The sequence below is a fragment of the Sapajus apella genome, unplaced genomic scaffold, assembly GCF_009761245.1.
Source record: "Sapajus apella isolate SASKATOON/1434 unplaced genomic scaffold, GSC_monkey_1.0 scaffold12, whole genome shotgun sequence".
NCBI classification, from domain to species: Eukaryota; Metazoa; Chordata; class Mammalia; order Primates; family Cebidae; genus Sapajus; species Sapajus apella.
This window is the reverse complement of record NW_022436952.1, coordinates 38,644,525-38,665,180: the sequence shown is the minus strand read 5'-3', so window position 1 is coordinate 38,665,180 and position 20,656 is coordinate 38,644,525. Positions and strand designations below refer to the sequence as shown.

The 20,656-nt window shown below is 49.0% G+C and overlaps 3 protein-coding genes across 5 annotated transcripts in view; 2 read left to right on the top strand and 1 right to left on the bottom strand.

Annotated features, from left to right (window-relative positions):
• Positions 1-4,999: 4,999 nt before the first annotated feature.
• LOC116553505 (non-histone chromosomal protein HMG-17) lies at positions 5,000-6,230 on the bottom strand. Its single transcript, XM_032281076.1, has one exon. The coding sequence runs from the start codon at positions 6,114-6,116 to the stop codon at positions 5,844-5,846; it is 273 nt and encodes a 90-aa protein (XP_032136967.1). The 5' UTR covers positions 6,117-6,230; the 3' UTR covers positions 5,000-5,843.
• A 2,348-nt stretch (positions 6,231-8,578) lies between these two features.
• On the top strand, positions 8,579-9,679 carry LOC116553504 (ras-related protein Rab-9A-like). The gene has a single exon (XM_032281075.1). It carries the CDS (start codon positions 8,835-8,837, stop codon positions 9,360-9,362), a length of 528 nt encoding a protein of 175 aa, XP_032136966.1. The 5' UTR covers positions 8,579-8,834; the 3' UTR covers positions 9,363-9,679.
• A 5,077-nt stretch (positions 9,680-14,756) lies between these two features.
• SLC13A2 (solute carrier family 13 member 2) overlaps positions 14,757-20,656 on the top strand; it is a 25,284-nt gene continuing 19,384 nt past the window's right edge. The window contains exon 1 of one of the 3 annotated variants that reach the window (XM_032281072.1): positions 14,757-14,976. In XM_032281072.1, the coding sequence (XP_032136963.1) occupies positions 14,875-14,976 (102 nt within the window). In that variant the 5' untranslated portion in view covers positions 14,757-14,874. The remainder of the gene's footprint in view (positions 14,977-20,656) is intronic. The other 2 variants (XM_032281074.1, XM_032281073.1) reach the window with 2 other exon arrangements.

Sequence of the window (20,656 nt, the reverse complement as noted above, 5' to 3'; positions counted from 1 at the left end):
ATGACCCACTAAATGTGGATCCCAACACTTAGTGTGGTCTTTAATTGCGTATTTAGTTTTGTCATTATTTAATAGTCTGCCTCCCTCACCAACCGTAAACCAGTGCCCAGCATAGTGCCTGATACCCTGACACACAGTAAGTACTCACTAAATGTGTTTTGTTTGTTTGTTTTGGGGGGGATATTTTTGAGAAGAGTCTCATTCTGTTGCCCAGGCTGGAGCAAAGTGGCACAATCTCAGCTCACTACAACCTCTGCCTCCCGGATTCAAGCAATTCTCCTGCCCCAGCCTCCCGAGTAGCTGGGACTACCGGTGTGCATCAGCACGCCCAGCTAATTTCTGTATTTGTAGTAGAGATGGGGTTTCACCATGTTGGCCAGGCTGGTCTCAAACTGCTGATCTCGAGTGATCCACCTTCCTCAGTCTCCCAAAGTGCTGGGATTACCAAGTGAGAGCCACTGCTCCTGGCCACTCAGAAAATGTGTTGGTTTAACAAATGATGGTTGAATTGATACATTCTGCTCACTAGAGATTTTGATAGACTCTCACCCCATGATAAAGCCCAGTAACTAAATAGCACCAGGAGTACACCGGTAATTGAACAAAGTTAGGTTTCTTAACTTGCTGCAGTGAAGGAGCACACACCATCAGGGACCGTGGGACGTCTTAGTAAGAGGCAGTGAGGATGGGCTTGTTTGGAACTGTGCTTGGTGATTTTGGAGAGTATTTAAGAAAGCAAGCGTTTGCTCTGGGTTGAGCACTGTCAGGAAGCAAGGGCAATTTGATGATTGGGAATCTTAATAATTTTTATTTATGAGGTAGGAGGGTCCTAGTAGGGCTAGAGTTGTCATTGTTTAAAAAAAAAAAAAAAAAAAAAGCAATGGGCCAGGCACGGTGGCTCACGCCTGTAATCCCAGCACTTTGGGAGTCCAAGGCAGGCGGATCATGAGGTCAGGAATTCGAGACCAACCTGGCCAATATGGTGAAACCCCATCTCTACTAAAAATACAAAAATTTGCTGGGCATGGTGGCGTGCACGTGTAATCCTAGCTACTCAGGAGGCTGAGGCAGGAGAATCACTTGAATTCAGAAAGTGGAGGTTGTAGTAAGCTGAGATCACACCACTGCACTCCAGCCTGGGTGACAGAGTGATACTTTGCCTCAAAAAAAAAAAAAAAAAAAAAGGCCAGGCATGGCAGCTCACACCTGTAATCCCAGCACTTTGGGAGGCTGAGGTGGGTGGATCACGAGGTCAAGAGATGGAGACCATCCTGGTCAACATGGTGAAACCCTGTTTCTACTACGGATACAAAAATTATCAGGGTGCGGTGGCACGTGCCTGTAGTCCCAGCTACTCCAGAGGCTGAGGCAGGAGAATTGTTTGAATCCGGGAGGCAGAGAATGCAGTGAACCCAGATCACACCACTGCACTCCAACCTGGCGACAGAGTGAGACTCCATCTCAAAAAAAAAAAAGCAGTAGTCACTCATGTTTGCCAAGGGAGAAGGATGCTCGGTCATTTTGAGTGGCATAGTGTCCTTGATCTTGCCCTGTTCTATCATGGTGGCAGAGCAACCTCATCTGACGTCGATATTCTGTGATATTCTGCCATGTTCAGCAAGGTACATGACAGCCTAGCTGTTGGTTGCCAGGCCAGTAGGGTGACCATCACAGCTTATCTGGGTCCAAGGGCTTACCCAAGATGTAGGACTTTCAGCACTAAAGCCGGGAGAGTACTGGGAAACGCGGGACATTTGGCTACCCTATGGGCCAGTTGCAAGCTGTCAGGATATTTTTCTTTCTCATTAAGTACAGTGGTAGCACTAGTACTACTTCATAGAGTACTTGTCAAATCCTCCCCCAGTCACTGAAATGTATAGTATATGTGTAGACTGAAGCTTTTTTTTTTTTTTTTTGAGACAGAGTCTTGTTCTGTTGCCCAGGCTGGAATGCAGTGGCACGACCTCAACTCACTGCAACCTCCACCTCCCGGGTTCAAGCGATTCCCCTGCTTCAGCCTCCCGAGTAACTGGGATTACAGGCATACACCACCATGCCCAGCTAATTTTTGTAATTTTAGTAGAGAGAGGGTTTCACTGTGTTGCCCAGGCTGGTCATAAACTGAAGAATGCTAACATGCACATGTGTGAATCCACCATACACACTAACACTCATCAATCCATTCACATGAACTCACATGTTACAAGTAAATACATATGCACCATACGTATGTACATATATATCACAAACTCTACATACATATACATACATGTACCTAAACACTCATACACATGGATACACACCCCAAAATAAATATACATTTAGGCCATTGGACAGATAGGGGAGACTACCCAGGTAGTAAACCCAGAGGGGACCAGTAAGTGGGTCTGTGTGATATTGGGATTAGAAAGGGAAGTTGAGGCAGATTATGGAGGAAGGACTTTGAATTGCAAACGTAGAGGTGTTGTGATGTCATGGAAACAGCCCTAGAATTGGAATTGAATGATCCTGATATTACATCACAGCTCTGCCACTTACTAGCTATGTGACCTAGGGCAGTTGGCTTAACCTCTCGGTGCTTCCGTTTTCCTAACCATAAAACAGGATGTTGCAAGGATGTAACTAAGTTCTAGAATGTTGTGGGTGCTCAATCACAGGCCACAACTGTTGTTATTGTGAAGCATATGTGGAGGCTAAAGGTATTTTAATGGAGCCTTCACCTTTCTAAAGTGGCGTGAGAAAGAAATACCTTTTTTTTTTAGTCAGAGGCTCACTGTTGCCCAGGCTGCAGGGCAGGGGGTACAATCTCGGCTCATTGCAACCTCCACCTCCTGGGTTCAAGTGATTCTCCTGCCTCAGCTTCCCGAGTAGCTGAGATTATAAGCATGTGCCACCATGCCTGGCTAATTTTTTCATATTTTTAGCAGAGACAGGGTTTCGCCATGTTGGCCAGGCTGGTCTCAAACTCCTGGCCTCAAATGAGCTGCCCGTTTCAGCCTCCCAAAGTGTGGGGATTATAGGCATGAGCCACCATACCCGGCCTAAGAATTGCCTTTATATACACCATCATCATCCAATTTGAGGCCAAGAGACCAAAGCCCAAAGTGAGTAAAAGTATTGGCCCTAGGATTGGGTGTGGAAGCTGCTGGCATTGCAAGGGACGTCCTGCAGGAGATGTCAGCCTGGCCAGGGCTAGGAAGCCTCGCTCAGCGGGGATTCTGCCTACCCTGAGCCAGGGAGCTGTTGTGTAGCATTCCTGAGAAATATGAGACCTTATTCACATGTTATGCAAAACAGGGCCACATTCTGACAGAAAGCCACTGGGATTATAGGCCATCAGGGCCCTTGCCATCATTTGTGCCACCCAGCCTTAACCCTGACCCCTTCCTCTCAGCGGGGCGTGGGTACCAGCTCCCTCAGCAACCTTTTGGTATAGCCAAGGAGGGGCTCAAGGTTGCCAGAAAGAATACTAAACTGGCAGTTGAAGGATCTGGGTTCAAGTCCTCACTTGGCCACTTACTAGCCATGAGCCTTGGGCCAGTCATTTCCCTTTTCTGAGGCCTGAGTTTCCCCTTTGTTCAATGATAATAGTATCAGTCTCAAACAACATGATGTGAATTCAATGCAAGAATGATTGTGAAAATCTTAGCTGAGGCTTGGTCCACAGTGGGGACTCACTGATGTTGATTAACTGGTTAAAGTAAAATTAATAGAGGGAGACCCCTGAGTTCTAGGTCCAGGATGTGCCAAATGTATGTGACCTTCAAAAGTCTTCTGGACAGGCACGGTGGCTCATGCCTGTAATCCCAGCACTTTGGGAGGCTGAGGCGGGCAGATCATGAGGTCAGGAGATCAAGACCATCCTGACTAACATCGTGAAAGCCTTTCTCTACTAAAAATACAAAAAATTAGCCAGATGTGGTGGCACATGCCTGTAATCCCAGCTACTCAGGAGGCTGAGGCGGCAGAATCGCTTGAACCAGGGAGGCAGAGGTTGCAGTGAGCTGAGATTGTGCCACGCACTCCAGCCTGGGCAACAAAGTGAGACTCTGTCTCAAAAAAAAAAAAAAGTCTCCCCAATTCTCCAAGCCTCAGTTTCCTCAGCATGAAATGAGCAAATTTTCCTGGGTGATCTCTAGCCTCTTTTCCAGCTCTACACCCCAGCACTCTGGGATGGGAACGGTCAGGGTACCCGCCTTAGGGCACACATACAGAGTGTTAAGTGTGTCAAGGTTGGGAACAGACATAGAGCGCGGATGCCTTTCTGCCCTAGGGACCTGTATGCTTTGCAAATTAAATGGTGAGAGGCTTTATGACATCATGGTGAAGGAAGGAGGTCAGTATGAAGTGGGGGGAAGGTGGAGTATTGGATGCTTGATAAGGGGACCAGTGGGTCCATCTGTCAGTCATGTGTGGTCAATCTGTTGGCCACCACCATCATTCAGACCCCTGTTCCAAGAAGAGCGCTGGGCACAAGCAGTGCGCACACATGGTGGTCCGCGTTGAGCTACCCACCCAAGGTGGGTGATTCAGATCCCAGCTCTGCTCTCCAGGCTCCTGGCCCAGTTGGACATGTCTGGGACAAATGCTTACCACCAAAAGTAAGTACAGTCTGTGCCAAAAACCAGAGCAGCCAGTATGTCCTCAATGGGGCTCTGGGAACAGTGTCCTCAAGACAGACTACAATATTAGGCAAGGGTGGCAGGTGGGAGCTGCTCCTGAGGGATGAGAGAATTCTCCTGGAGGGAAAAGGAGGGGGGCGACACAAGCCAGAAGTCAAGGCTCTGTGCAGCCAGGGAGGGGAGAGTGTGGAAGCCCCAAGGACACTGAGCCAGGGGGAGGCACACCTGCACCTGCGGAAGTTGGAGAGTGGAGTTGCTAGCAGAGGCCGAGGAGGAAAGGGAGGAGAAGGAAACCAGCCTTTGCTCAGGGGCAACCGCGTGCCAGGCACTCTTCATGAATCTTGTCACATAAACTGCTCTCCTTCCAGGTATTTTTCTTTTTTTTTTTTTTTTCCAAGCCAAACTGTATCCAGCTTTATTAAAGATACTTTCCATAAACAATCATGGTATTTCAGGCAGGACATGGGCAGACAATCATTAACAGTATACAACAACTTTCAAACTCCCTTCTTTGATGGACTACCAAAAATCAGAAAGCCACTATAAAACCCAATGAAGTCTTCATCTGATGCTCTGAACAGGGAAAGTTTAGAGTGAGGGTTGACATTTCACATTTAGCATGTTGTTTAACAACTTTTCACGAGCCGACCCTGACTTTCAGGAAGTGAAATGAAAATGGCAGAATAATCTTCAGATAAGAAGATTCACAATCTAGAAATGGAATCACTGCTCTTTTGACAGGTGCCATCTCAGTGGCATCACTGGCAAGTCCAGATTGCCTGACACACTGGTAACCAATGACTGGGGGTCAGGTCCCAACAGATGTCTGGGCTTAAGGGAGTTAAGTCTATGCTGAAAGACGGAAAGGGAGAAGAGGACAGAAAAACGAATTTGTTTTTCCATACCACAAGGCTTTTGTGTGCCAAGGTGGCCATGTGTGTCAAAGTCAGGGAATCCCTCCTCCTGGGAGCCAAGAGGAAGTCTCTCAAAACTAGAAGGGAAAGGCGTTTCCCCACATCAATCCAGCTTTGGAGACATTCTATTAGTGACATATGCCCCTTCCCCCAAAACAACAATGAAGTGTTCTGTGTGCTAACAACATAGCTTAAAAAAAAAAAAAAAAGTAAAACAAAATTCTGCATTTTTATAAAACTTGATAAAAAATAGTATTTCAAACTGTACAGTCACCAGAAGTACACAGTTATCAAAAATGCACACACTTCACTTGGCATCTCCAGCACCTTCGGCTTTCTGTGCCTGGTCTGTTTTGGCATCTCCATTTTCTGCAGGGTTATTCCCTTCCTTGCCAGCATCAGCTTTTCCCTTTTTCCCTTTGGGTACCTTCTCTCCCTTCTTTGCAGGGGCCTTTTTAGGCTTGGGCTCTGGCTTTGGAGGAGCAGGTTTAGCAGACAACCTCGCGGATCTTCTCTGTGGTTCGTCCTTCACCTTGGCTTTATCTCCTTTAGCATCCCCTTCAGCCTTTCTCTTGGGCATGGTGGCGACGGCGGCGGGACGTAGGCGCTGAGCGCGGGATGCAGCGGCGCGTGGGCTTTGGTCGGTCCGGGGGTCGCTCTCGCCTCTTCTTCTTCACACTGCTCCCTTCCAGGTATTTTTCTTATGCTCATTCTACAGGTGAGGCAGCTGAGACTCAGAAAGACCAGGAGCAGGTGGCACAGGCAGTGGGAGCACAGCCAGGGTTAGAAGTGGGGTCCTGAACCCCTCCCCACATCGTCTGCTTTGAAGCTGCTCCTGGGCTTCCAGAAGAGGAAGAGTCTTTGGCAGGAGGGGAAGGACCAATGCAACGTCACTCCTCTTCGAGGCAGCCTTCCAGTTGCCCTCCTGGTCGGAGAGCTCCGCGGTTCAAAGACTGCACAGCAGCTAGCTCACCTTAATGCCACCTGACCCAGGACAACATGATTAAACCCTGCTCTTTTTGGTGAAAGGTCTTTCACAAAAACGCTGCTCATCACAAACATGGGCTCCCTTGGTTCCCTGCCAGGCAGAGTGTCTTCCCTGCCTCCTTGGCTTCAGGGTCAGAACATATGACGGGAGGGAGACTTTGTCACTGTCCCTGTCACTGTGGGGAGAGGCTTGGTCAGAGTCCTGCTTTGATTTGTCAACAGCACTTGATCTCCTGGGAAAATAAACTGAAGCTGAACTCTCAGAAAGCATTGGTTTCTTGACCCTGAGATTTAAGGGACCCTGGAGAAGAGCTGCATCTGCCCACTGCTGGCCACTGAGAAATGACAATCGCTACTGTACGTGGAGTGTCCACCCATGACAGGCCCAGCAGGCTGCTGGGCGAGCATCAAATCTTCTCTTTTGACTATTTGTCCAGTTTTTCCCTGCTTTACAGAGAGAGAACTGAGACTCAGAAACACTGCATTTAAAGCCAGATCTGTTTCATTCCAAAACTCTGTGTTTGCTGAATGAATGAATACATGGGTAGATAAGGAATAAATGGAATCAAGTTCAGGCACCCAAAGACTGGAAGCCAGCATTAATCTTACCACCTCCTCCTATCTCTAGAGCCTCCTCACAATGTTGAGCTAGCTGAAATCAGCTGAAAATAAATATCAAATGAAAGTTTAAATAGAAAACAGAGGGAGAAAGAGTCCTCAAAAGAGCTGGGCCTGTGTCATCTAAGGACACAATCAACAGAATAAAAAGGCAACCTAAAGAATGGGAGAACGTATTTGTAAACCATACGTCTGAGAGGGGGTTAATATCCAGACTATATAAAGAACTCTTACAATCCAACAACAACAAAAGACAAATAATCCAATTTAAAAATTGGCAGACAATTTCAATAGACCTTTCTCCAAAAATGGAAACATATATGAGAAGTTGCTCAACACCACTAACCACTAAGGAAATGCAAATCTAAACCACAAGGAAATATCTTCCCTGTATCGTTCCAATTTTAATGTGCGTGCTGCCGAAGCAAGCACAAAACCACAGTGAAATACCACACACCCACTAGGATGGCTGCTATTTTAAAAAGACAAAACAAAAATAATGGGTATTGGTGAGGCTGTGGGGAAATCGGGACCCTTGTGCACTGTTGGTGGGAATGTAAGATGGTGCAGCTGCTTTGGCAAACAGCATGGCATTTCCTTAAAAAAAAACTAAACATGCCCGGCGCGGTGGCTCACGCCTGTAATCCCAGCACTTTGGGAGGCCGAGGCAGGTGGATCACAAGGTCAGGAGATCAAGACCATCCTGGCCAATATGGTGAAACCTTGTCTTTACTAAAACACAAAAAATTAGCTGGGTGTGGTGGCAGACACCTGTAGTCGCAGCCACTCGGGAGGCTGAGGCAGGCAGGGGAATCACTTGAACCAGGGAGGCAGAGGCTGCAGTGAGCCGAGATCAGACCACTGCACTCCAGCCTGGTGACAGAGCAAGACCCCATTTCAAAAAAAAAAACCGCTAAACTAAACATAGAGTTACCAGATGATCCAGCAACACTGCTTCTTGGTTTATATCCAACAGAATAGAAAGGAGGGTCTCAAAGAGATATAGCAGGAGTCTTCACAACAGCCAAAAGGTGAAAGCAACCCAGATGTCTATTGACAGATGAACGGATAGACAAAATGTGGTCTATATATAGAATGGGTTGTTATTCAGCCATAAAAATGCTGACAAATACCACAGAATACATGAATCTTCAGGACATTATGCTAGGTGAAATACACCTTTCACAAAAGACAAATAACCATTTGATTTCATTTCTATGGGGCATTGGAACTAGTCAAACTCAAGGAAACACAAAGTAGAAAGGTAGTTGCCAGGGAGGCGGGGAAGGAGGAAATGAGTTGTTTAAAGAGTGTAGAGTTTCAGTTTTGAAAGATGGCAAGTTCTGAAGTTGGTTGCACAACAGTGTACATACACTTAGCAGCACTGAGCTGTACATTTAAAAATGGTTAAGAGGGGCCACGTTGTTCCCTCCGCGCTGGACGGGAGCATCTGGAGCTGGAGACTGGCTGCGTTACTGCCACCGCCTCCTGCTCTGCAGGTCCCCGACTCTCCCTCTGTCCTCACAGCACCCAGACAGGCCAGCCCAGAGCTCCCCGGCCACCTTCCCCGGCCACAAGACACTCTTGCACTCCTGTAATGAGCCTGGCACCGTGATGAAATGCTTTTCCCCTGTTGCATGAGTGCATCTTCTCAACAAACCTAGGAGGGCTCTTGAAGCTCTTGAGATTAACAATGGCAGGAAAATCATCACTTTTTAAAGTAATTCTCCTTGGAGACGGTGGAGTTGGGAAGAGTTCTCTTATGAACAGATATGTAACTAATAAGTTTGATATTCAGCTCTTCCATACAATAGGTGTGGAGTTTTTAAATAAAGGTTTGGAAGTGGATGGACGTTTTGTTACCATGCAGATTTGGGACATGGCAGGTCAGGAGCGATTCCGGAGCCTGAGGATGCCATTTTACAGAGGCATATATTCTGCAGATGTGAAAGAACCTGAGAGCTTTCCTTTTGTGATTCTGGGTAACAAGATTGATATAAGCGAATGGCAGGTGTCTACAGAAGAAGCCCAAGCTTGGTGCAGGGACAACGGCCACTATCCTTACTTCACAACAAGTGCAAAAGATGCCACAAATGTGGCAGCAGCCTTTGAGGGAGCAGCTCGAAGAGTTCTTGCTGCCGAGGATAGGTCAGATCACTTGATTCAGACAGACACAGTCAACCTTCACCGAAAGCCCGAGCCTAGCTCATCTTGCTGTTGATTGCTAGACTGTTGATGTGTTCTAACCAACTCACACATATACACAAAATCAACACAGGGATGGAGACGAATATTAGCATTTGCAGCAGTGCATCATCTACTAATAAAATTAAACTAAAGTATACTGCTGCTTCATTAGTTGGTGGGAGAAGAGACACATCCACTCATGGAGGAATATATTTACTCAATAATGGCACCTTCTATTTATAAATTGTAACGATTGTCTAATGTTTCCTTAATTTAAATATGTAAGTTGCAAAGCTAGTACATGAGATGACCAAGACTTTAATGGTAATTAAAATAAGAAACTTGACTATTTTAGAAGTTACACTGGGATTTTTTTCCTGGGAAAACGGAGAACTACTTTTATATGTGTATGTTTTTATGTGATTAGCATTGTATTTTGGTTCAGGAAAATAATTTCCTAAAGCAATCATGTTAGATATTAAAGATTAAAATCTAATATATTTTCAGGAAAAAAAAATGGTTAAGAGGGGCCGAGTGCGGTGGCTCACGCCTGTAAGCCAGCACTTTGGGAGGCCAAGGCAGGCAGATCACGAGGTCAGGAGTTCGAGACCAGATTGGGTAACATGGTGAAACCCCGTCTCTACTAAAACACAAAAAATTAACTGGGTGTGGTGGCGAACACCTGTAATCCCAGCTACTTGGGAGGCTGAGGTGGAAGTATTGCTTGAACCCAGGAGACAGAGGTTGTAGTGAGCCAAGATTGTGCCACCACAGTCCAGCCTGGGTGACAGAGCAAGACTCCATCTTCAAAAAAAAAAAATTGGTTAAGATGGTCCAGGCGCAGTGGCTCACTCCTGTAATCCCAGCACTCTGGGAGGACAAGGAGGGAGGATCAAGAGATCAAGGGCTTTTAATGAAAGCCCGTCTCTACTAAAAATACAAAAAAATTAGCTGGGCGTGGTGGCACGTGCCTTTAATCCCAGCAACTCAGGGCAGGAGAATCGCTTGAACCGGGAGGCGGCAGTTGCAGTGAGCTGAGATCGCACCCCTGCACTCCAGCCTGGCAACAGAGCAAGACTCCGTCTCAAAATAAATAAATAAATAAGGTTAAGATGGTCATTTTACACAATGTGTATTTTATCACAATTTTTAAAGAGACCTGGGCCTGGAGACTTAGAAGGAGAAAGAATGGGCCTTGCTACTTGGTGATGCAAGAAGGGGGTTCTTGGACCGATTGTGTATAAATGAGCCTCAGATCCCTTTTAGGATCAGAATACTCCCTGGTTCCCTGCCCAGCCACCAGCAGCCACAGCCGATGGACAGGGCCAGCTCTGGAAGGGTTACTCCCTATCTCCTCAACACCCTCTTGGTGGTGATGAAAACCCATTCACTTCTTTGCCTGGTTGTCTGTCCAATGGCACCTATATGTCCTGCCTGAAGCTCCAGGGACTAGCTCCAGAACATGCTGGAAGGAGGGCTTGGCTCTCTGGCATCAGCCTTATAAATTATCTTATGGGCATCTCATCCACCCATCTACCATCCAGCCAGCCATCTATTCTTTCAACACATACTTGTTGAGTGCCAACTCTGTGCCAGGTCCATACAGACAGTCTCTGCCCTGAGGGAGCCTGTAGTCTTGTGGGGACAAAGACGGGTTATCAGGAGAATGCAACACAGCATGACATGTGCTGTGATATCTAAGGCACTTTGCAGGGGACCTGATCCTGTCTGTGATGAGAGTTCACACAGAAAGTTCAGTCTTAGGGCTTGAAAGGTAAACAAGCCTGAACCAGTAGAGTGAGGAGGAGGAGTCAGGGAGAATATGCCTAGGAGAAGCAAGAGCGTGGGAGCTGCCTGGAGATTTTAGAAACTGCAGGGCCCACCTGAGGACCTGAAAACAATTGAGTCTGGCTCATTGCTGACTGCGAAGCAGGAGAGGTGACAGCTGAGGCAGAAGAGGAAAGGGAGAACTGGATTTTGTAGGGACATTTAGGCACCTTTTGACATTTGACATCTTATAGGGACATTAGGTACCTCTGAAGGTGCACAGGGGGCCGGATTTGCACATGTATAAAACAAATTTTGTGGACCCAGTTGGAGAGGCGATGGAAGATGAGGGGAGCGGTCAGAGCACCTGGAGTTGGATTTGGGGTCTGAGATTCTCAGAGCTGTAAGCAAGATGTCCAACCCCCAAGTCCACCCCTCCCTACTGACTCAGGGCACGCCAACCACCCAGAAGGGGTACTTCTCTTCGAGGGAGGCTGGTCATCTTGAAAACAGCCCCAGGTGCCTCCCTAGCCCCGCTATCCTGTGGTCCTCTCTGTCCTTGAGAAAGAACATTCTTTCTTCCTCAATCAAGGATTTGATGACTGTCCCACCCTCACCCTGTCTTCTCTCCTCGAGGCTGGGCAGTCTTGGATCTTACAAATAATTCCTGCTGCTCCCTGGTATGTCCAGCCATCCTGCCTTTCTAGGACCCCTGGGGTTGTGCCCCCGTGGACCCCAGGCCCAGCCTGCACAACATTGGGTTGCCTCAAAGACCGCTGTCTTAAGGCCTGCCCCACATGTTCAGATATAAACTTCCTAAAAGCCTCCTTTGTGACCCTTTGGGAGCCAGCCCTATCTCCAGCTTATCAGCCACCTGCTTCTGAGGACAAGCTGGCTCTTGCAAGCCAGAGACCATTTCCTCTCCCCTGAGGACTTTCAGCCAATCTCTGATGGCCCTGTCCAGGAGGGGCAATGGACAAAGGGCAGGGTACATGTTTCCTGGTAGTGACTCTTTGCTGAGCTAGTACAGAGACCTGTCACAGGGAAGGCCCCAACAAAGACTGAAGAAGGCCAGCCACGCACCTGTCACATGTTACTCACAGTTCATTAGGAGCCATGGGAAAAAGCAGAGTTATCTGCAGCATTAATTAAAGGGGAAGGGTGGGGTAAACCAAATTATTGAATAAGACCTGGCAGAGTAGGGCCATGGCTATGACAGCCAGGCAAAGGGGAAGCTGTTGTAACAAATATGACAGTTGGAGGCTTCCCACTGACCTTGGGACACCACTTTGAGATGAATTCATCACTGATGGAGCCTGGCCACTGGTGATGCAATAGCCCCCAACATTGGGCCTCAAAAAAGAATCAACGAAGGTCCTGAACGCCTATGTCTTGGAAGAGGGCTGTAGGGGAAGTCAGAGGGCCTCAGTAAAATAGTAGCCATCCCACTTGGAAACACTGAGTTTTGTCCCAGCTCCATCAAAGGAGCCCAGAGAATGGAGGGCTGAGCCAAGGGCACAGCCTTCCTGGAAACAAATCTGCATTCTCTCTGCTAATCACAAGGCATGTGACTCTAAACAGGCAGCCTCACTGCCCTGAGCCTAGTCGCAGGGTTGGTGTGGAGAGTTAGGTAAACTGGCATGCAGGTTTTACACGTGGTGAATGTAGTTCCTGGGGGTGAAGCTGGGCCTCATTTTTCTTGTGGCTCCTTAAGAGCCTCAGGCCATGGGAGATGCTTCCACCAAGGTGAGATAGAATGGGGGCATTGTCCAGAGTGTCTGAAACCCTTTGTGTCTCTCTGTCCTTCCTGCCTCTTGCTTACTTTGCCCTGGGCAGGTGGCAGAGCACCGTGTGGGAGTGAAGGAGCCATGCCTGAATGGGGGCTGGGGTGGCTAGCCTGACCTGTGTTACTAAAGCATCCCACCCAGTCTGCCCTCGCTGCAGGAGCCCTCAACCCGGGTCCCTCCGACCTCTAGGACCACCCTGCAGAAAGCACCAGGAGTTGTTCTCATAAAAGCTCTGCTGGCTCCAGGAGTGTCTCGGTGGCACGACAGCCCAGGCCATGCTGTGGTACACCCAGAAGTGTAGTTATCCGCTCTTAGTCCTGTCCCCTGCAAACCCACAGTCCAACCACACAGAACCTTCTGTTCTCTTAATGTCCCCACGCTTCTGTGTCTCTTCTCAGACTGTTCACTGCCTGAAACGTTCTTCCTGATACCCTGCCTCCTTATTCCGGCACACACAGATCATCACACTCGAATAACCTCAGAAACATGCATTGATCTTCAGCTGCGTGCAGTCAGGGTGAGGAGGGGTGGAGGTGCCAATAGACAGAGGGTCTGGCCAGAGGTAAGACCCACAATTTCTTCCAAACCACAACCTGCCCTCTTCAACACACATACACACATGCACACGTGCACACACATACACACACACACACACACACACACACACACACACATGCGCGCCACCCTCCAGGCCTTCATTCACTCTTCCCTCTTCTTGTGCTCCTTCCCCTGTCACCTTGTGGCCAAATAAGACTGAGCTCTCATGCCTTCGCTCTGATGTCGACTCTTCCAGGAGCCCTTGCCTGGTGCCCTTCACCCAGGACTTCTGCACTGGCTTGGACCTCCCTTAAGGCACCCATAATGCATGTGTGAATTCTGGCTGGCTCCATGTCCCTTGGCCTCAGTTCCCCCATCTGTTAAATGGATTAGTAACACCTAACCCACGGTATAGTTACCGAGTTGATGAAGTACACTAACTGACTTGTACTAAGTGCTGAGCAAATGTCAGCTTTTGCTACCATCACCAGCAGCAGCATTTTAACCCCTGTATCCTTAGCACTGAGCACAGGGCTGTATACATAATTGGTGCTAAATACTTGCTTGGTGGAGGGAGGGAGGGATAAATGGATGGATGGATAAATGGATGGATGGATGATGATAAATGAGAGATCTAGTATGTTTCCAACACAAGAGACAATCTTTTCTGGGGGATAAAGGGGGCTAGGAAGAGCCTGAAAGAAACTAACCTTCATTGTACACCTGCCATGCCTCAAAGCTCAACATACATAAGTTGTCTAATTTGAGCTTTGCCATAGCAAGATATTACTGCAGAAGGAGGAAGCGGCCATTCTGAGAGGTTAAGTCAGCGGATCAGTGTCACACAAGACAGGACCAGGAACTCTGATGGTCCTCGATACCTGGAAGGAGGAGGAGGAGGACTTGCTCCAGGCCTTGGCTGCCGACAGTCTTAGACTGGAAATTCCTAGGGCATCTCTGTGGGCAGGGCAGGGCCACCCCACCCAGGCTCTCACATAAAGTGCTCAGCTGAGAACCTGGCTTGGAAGAACAAAAGGAGAAAGGAAACGGCGGGCAGGTGCAGGGGATTTGGGGGTGCTGCCTGTGGAGGGTGGCTGGGGGAATCTCCTTCCTTCTCCAGCTCCTCCAGTGCCACCCTCAGCAGCCTCCAAGGACAGAAAGAGTTAACGCTGGGCTTAACTTCTTGAAGGAACCTGAAGCTTGTTATTCCTTGGTCTTTCCTCCCTCCCTCTCCCACTCCCTTCCTGATCTTTACTCCGCCTGTGGGTCCCTCCTCCTTACTGTCACCTCCCTGACTCCAAAAATGCTCTGATTGCCAGAGTGGGTCAATGGTTAACACTCAAGTGGCTTTATATAAGCCTACCCCAGCCACCTGCCCACTCGGCTGCGTCTTTGGTCCTTCTGTTTCCCAGCTCCTGGAGGCAGTGGCTGTGGCAGCCCTCACTGGTCCACACCATGGCCACCTGCTGGCAGGCCCTGTGGGCCTATCGCTCCTACCTGATTGTGTTCCTCCTGCCCATTCTCCTGCTGCCTCTGCCCATCCTCATCCCCAGTAAGGTAAGGACTTGGTGTTCTGGGCACAGATAACTCCAGGGGGCAGGGGAGGGACTGTCTGGGCCAGGGTTGAGCATCCTTAGGATCCAGCATAGCCTCCTCACTGCCCCTGCCCTGGAAGTGAAGCTACCACCCCCTGGTCCTCCTGAGGACTGAGGGCTAAGAGGTCAAAAGGGGCTTTTGCTTGGCATCCAGTCATAGGAACCCAGTGTTAATTGCTTAGGTGGATTTGCAGCCCACTGTCCTAGGAAACAGGAAACCGGCTCCATCAAGGAGATGCAGGAGGGGCAGATGGAGCTGGTCTGCCTACTGTGTGCCCACCTCGCCCTGGACTGGGCTCCATGGGGGCTCAGACAGGCTGGCTGTGGGGAGGGAAAGGCCGGGTGAGCAGTGGCACCGTGTGAAGAGGGATGGCAGGAGAGTAGGAGAAAGCTGGAAGCAGGCGGTCTGCTTCTTTAAGAACATAAACAGGAAGAGAAAGAGTTCACCTGTGACTTCAAGGGCTAAGTCTGTGGAGGAGGAAGGGTGGGAGTTGGAAGACGGGACCCCTGCAGGTGGACAGCACAAAAACTGATCCTCTGATGGAGGCGGAGCTGGACACAACCAGACATCACTGCCTCCCCCTCCACCCCCAGCAGAAGTCGTAACTTCATCTCATTAAATTGAGTCCCCACTGCCTGCCCTGCCCTCGGCACCAGTAACCCTTTCCACCATCTTAAGAGGTCAGGCCTGACTGTCCCATTTAACAGATGGGGAAAGTAAAGTTAAGTCCCTTAATCAAAGTCCCAGGGCAGATCCGAGTTTCATAGAGCTTGGATATTATACACCTTTGGGCCCACCTCTGTAAGAAAAAGAACACAAAAGTAAGAATCTGAAATCAGCTTGGGGCTTTGGGAAGCGTCCAGGAGGAAGGCTTTGAAACTCAGTCTTCACAGTCAGTCAGCCTCTGGCAAATCACACAGCTGGGAGGTTCAGAGCTGGGGGTGTGATCTGGTGCCAAAGCCTGTGCTGTCCTCTGTACACCCGGCTGCCTTCTGCCCCACCCCACACCCCAACACTGCCCATCGAGGCATTTGCTTCCTCTTGTCACAGATAGGGAAATTGAGGCAAGCTTTTTTGCTCATGGTATCCTAAACGGGTGTGGTGGTGGCACAGCCCCTAGGCCCCTGACTCCTGGTGAGTGGCAAGGCCCAGCTGACCTTTGAGATGATCTTCATCTCAGGCCAAAGCCAGTGGCATCTCAGTGCTGGGGACCCATCGGATGGGTTTTTCCAGCAGGCTGGGGCAAGTGTGTTGACCCCAGGAGGGAAGCCAAACAGGCACTACGATCTCTTCCCACTCACCCTCGCCCTGGGGTAGCACAGCCCAGAAAGATCAGTCACTTGCCCAGGTCACACAGGAAACCCTGAGCCGGTGCTGGAAACCAGGCCTCTTCGTGGGGCTGAGATGTGTCAGGAACCCTGTCTTCCCACCACCAGATCCGGCCCTGCTACCTGCCTCTGGCTCACAGATGCTGCCAGCCCCATGCTGACTCTGGTTCTAACTAGGAGAGGCCAGCCCCCTTCAAGGACTTTGCTCCTGCAACTGTCCCCTATAAGATAATTATTTCCCTTTCTGCCTGATCTCCCCCATCCACATACAGACGTGCCGTAATATCGCTCATTTTAAACAAACAACAGCTCTCACTCCTTCCAGATATTGCCTTCTTTCTCTGTTCTCTCTCATAACAGAAAGCCTCAAGACATTGTCTACACCGCAAGGGCACTTTCTCTTTAGTCAGCTCCCAGCTCCAAGACTCAGATCCCATCGACTTCCATGTGACCAAACCCTGGGCCATTCTAACATTCCTCAACCCCTCAGCAGTGTTGGTCACAGCTGTCACCCGTCTTTGCCGTGCTGTCTTCTCTTGGCTTTGGTGACACCTTCTCCATCTGACTCTGAGGTTCTCCAGGGTCCCCACTGCCCATAGCTGCTCTTAACCATCTTGAGCTTTACAAAGCATCTCCATGCCCATGTGTCCTCAATCTGTAACCCCAGCCCTAACTCTAAACTTGAGTTATCCAATCAACACCAGCCACCTCCCGATTGAATATTTTCTTTGTAAGCAGCATATGCTTGTTCACGTCCAAATCAAAACCCTTCCTGCCCTTCTCCAGTTGGCTTATGCATCAAGAAATGCTTCAACCGTCTACCTTGCCGCAACAGCCAAACACTCGAGGCCATTCTTGATTCTTCTCCTTCCCTCCTTTCCATGTGCAACAGAAGGTCCTGCTCACCTGATACCCCAAAATACTCTGAATGGAGCCACTCCCCTACCCCACTCTCTCCCCGGTCATTTCCCATGTGTCCCACCCTGCTTAAAACCCTACACTGGCCAGGCACAGTGGCTCACATCTATAATCCCAGCACTTTCTGAGACTGAGGCGGGAGGATTGCTTGAGTCCAGAAGTTCGAGACCAGCCTGGGCAACATAGTGAGACCCCCCCCGCCCCTCCCCCACCGACTTTAATTTGGGAAAAAAAAAAAATACCTCTACACTGGCTTCCCGTCAAACTTAGGATAAAACCTCTTCGAGCAGCCAGGGGTCACCAAGGCTCAGCCCTGGACTCCCCAGGCTCCCTCTCCTGTGCCCCGCCTGCTCCTCACATTGGACTATTCCCCCAGATGCCTCCTTCTCCTTCCTTAGATTTCAGCTTACATCCGCCTCCTCAGAAAAGCCTTCTTTGAACAACCCCAGTCATGCTTGGGGAAGAGCCCTGTTCTTTTATTCACAGCGTGTTCACGCTCTGAAATTATCTATTTGCTTATTTTTTACTTCTTCTCTGGCTTCCTGCACTAGAATGTCAGCTCCAGGAGGGCAGGAACTTTGTCTTGTCCCATGCAGAATCCCCAGTGCCGGCACTAAGTAGATGTTCAAAAAATACTTGTTAAGCCAGGCGCAGTGGCTCACGCCTGTAATCCCAGCACTTTGTGAGGCCAAGGCAGGTGGATCATTTGAGGTCAGGAGTTCGAGACCGACCTGGCCAACATGATGAAACCCCATCTCTACAAAAGCACAAAAATTAGCCGATCGCGGTGACGCATGGCTGTAGTCCCAGCTACTCAGGAGGCTGAGGCAGGAGAATTGCTTGAACCCAGGAGACAGAGGTTGCAGTGAGCTGAGATCACGCCATTGCACTCCAGCCTGGGTGACAGACTGAGACTCCGTCTCAAAAAACAAACAACCCACCCCCGACCTTTTTTAATGAAGAAAGGAAGGAATTCGGACAAAGTGGATCTGCCCTGCATCCGTGTTGAACCTCTGCTCTCTGTAATGAGTCAGCAAGCTTAGCCCCATGGCCCTGGCCTCCAAAGGGGGAAGAAGGAGTCCCAGCTTATGTTCAAATTTGTGTCCATAATAATAATATTGATGTTTGTTGAGCACATTTTATGTGCTCAGCATTGTGGGGTGCACTTCAAAGCATTGTTAGATCATTTATTTCTTTCAAAAGCCTGTGTGTTGGGCAGGCACGGTGGCTCACGACTGCAATCCCAGCACTTTGGGAGGCCAAGGTAGTTCGGATCACTTGAGGTCAGGAGTTCGAGACCAGCCTGGCCAACACAGTAAAATCTACTAAAAATACAAAAATTAGCCAAGCGTGGTGGCAGGCACCTGTAGTCCCAGCTACTTGAGAGGCTGAGGCACGAGAATCGCTTGAACCTGGGAGGTAGAGGTTGCAGTGAGCTGAGATCGCGCGACTGCACTCAAGCCTGGATGACAGAGTGAGACTCAGTCTCAAAAATAATTTATAATCAAGTCAGAACAAGTCCTTATCTAAAAAAATAATAAACTGTGTAATTAAAATACCCTTAATGCAAGCTGTTTCTGAACCTCCAAGGCAGAAGAGGACTCAAATGATTCACTCCTGGCATGAAACCTATACAAGGAATTTGGACCTCTGTTCTGAGGCCCGCCTCTGTCTTTTGAGATTTCTTGGCTCTCAGTTGAGATAGCAGAGTCCAGTGAACAAAACATGCCTTTTGAAGCCAAATAGGTGTGGATTCAAATCCACTCAGCAGCATGTACAGCCATGTGACCTGACCAAGCTTCTTCAAACCCTGTCATCTCTAAGGGACTGTTGTGAAGATGAGTTGAGATAGCGCAGTCCTCACATACAGAGTGCCTGGCACCAAGGGCGTGGGGAACACGCGCTTCCTTCAGCCTCTGCCTTTCGTCTGAATTCCTGGGCCCCTGGAAAACACAGACTGGTCTGGAGCACTGTGTAGATGCCTCACTTCTTCTCCAACACTCTGTTCAAATGGGCTCTCGTGCTCAGGAGGGCCTCAGATGTTCCCACCTAGACAACAAGAAGGCATGTCCGGTCACCCACCAGAATGGTGAGCTGTGTCCCTAGGAATAGCCATGCCTGTGGCTGTGCGGAGATAGGTTTTCTAGCTTCCGGGATACCTGGAAGTAGGATCAGAAGAAGGAGCCAGCCTCAAAGGCCAGGGGGATCCCTGGGGTCGAGGCCCCAACTTGGACTTTGCCCCCATATTACTAAATCATGTCCCTGCTTATTGGCACCTGCCAGGTGGGGGCCAGGAATGGGAAAGTAACTCACCCTCCTCAACAGTCAAGTTTCCTGGGTATGATCCAGCAGCAAGGCTCAGGGCTGTCGTGAGGATCAAATTCATAGGGGAGCGTGGGAATCCCACGTTCGTCATGTTGCCAGCTTGCATTTTATTCTTTAGTGCATACAGGCAGGGCTGGCCCCGGCCCAGACTGTGATGTCAGGACTCTTCCCCTGACTTTGGTTTTCTCCAGCACTCAGGAATTCATTGTTCCCTTTGGCTTCTTAACACAGAAGCTGATGCAACAAAGTCATTCACATCAAGGTATGCAAATCAGTGAAGAACACCTAAATGAGAACAATCGAAGGGCGGAAAGAGTCACCGCCCTCACGTGCTGCCTCAATGCAGGTGTGGGATGGGAAAGCTTTAGAATGGTCAAAAGGGAAGGCTCCAGTGCAGGCTGTTGACACAGGGAAGCCGCAGGCAGCTAACTACAAGCAGCACCCCAAGGTGACTGGTTAGGGGGGCATATTTGGCTTTCTTAGGTTGGTCCTGAGTTGGAAGTAGGAGTAAGGAGTTTGTGGCAAAAATTGGGGGAATTGGCAGTCATTGAGCAAATCCTGATCGTTTAGGGCCCACTGCTGCAGAGGTCCTGGTTGGGCATCTCTGCTAGTTATTACAGAAGTTGTGAAATATATTTTTATGTATGAACTGGCCATTGTCCCCTTTACATATTCAGTCCTCAAAGGTATTAGGAATCTGACATCTGCCTATTCTTCCTGAAAAAGACTTCAACCCACGACAGTCTTTCATGTTTTTGTTGGTTTGTGAGATGGAGTCTCATTGTGTTGCCCAGGCTGGCCTCAAATTCCTGGGCTCAAGCAATCTTCCTGCCTCAGCCTTCCGAGCAGGTACACACCATTGCACCAGCACTTTGTCCTATTTTAATAGCTGTATTTATTTATTTATTATTATTATTATTATTATTTGAGATAGGATCTCACTCTGTCACCCAGGCTGGAGTGCAGTGGTGCAATCTCAGCTCACCGCAACCTCTGCCTCCCGGGTTCTGGTGATTCCCCCAGTTCAGCCTCCCAAGTAGCTGGGATTACAGGTACATGCCACCATGCCC

Bases quoted from the DNA above. Each gene is read 5' to 3' on its own strand.
- LOC116553504 (XM_032281075.1), top strand. From the start codon at position 8,835: ATGGCAGGAAAATCATCACTTTTTAAAGTAATTCTCCTTGGAGACGGT.
- LOC116553505 (XM_032281076.1), bottom strand. From the start codon at position 6,116: ATGCCCAAGAGAAAGGCTGAAGGGGATGCTAAAGGAGATAAAGCCAAG.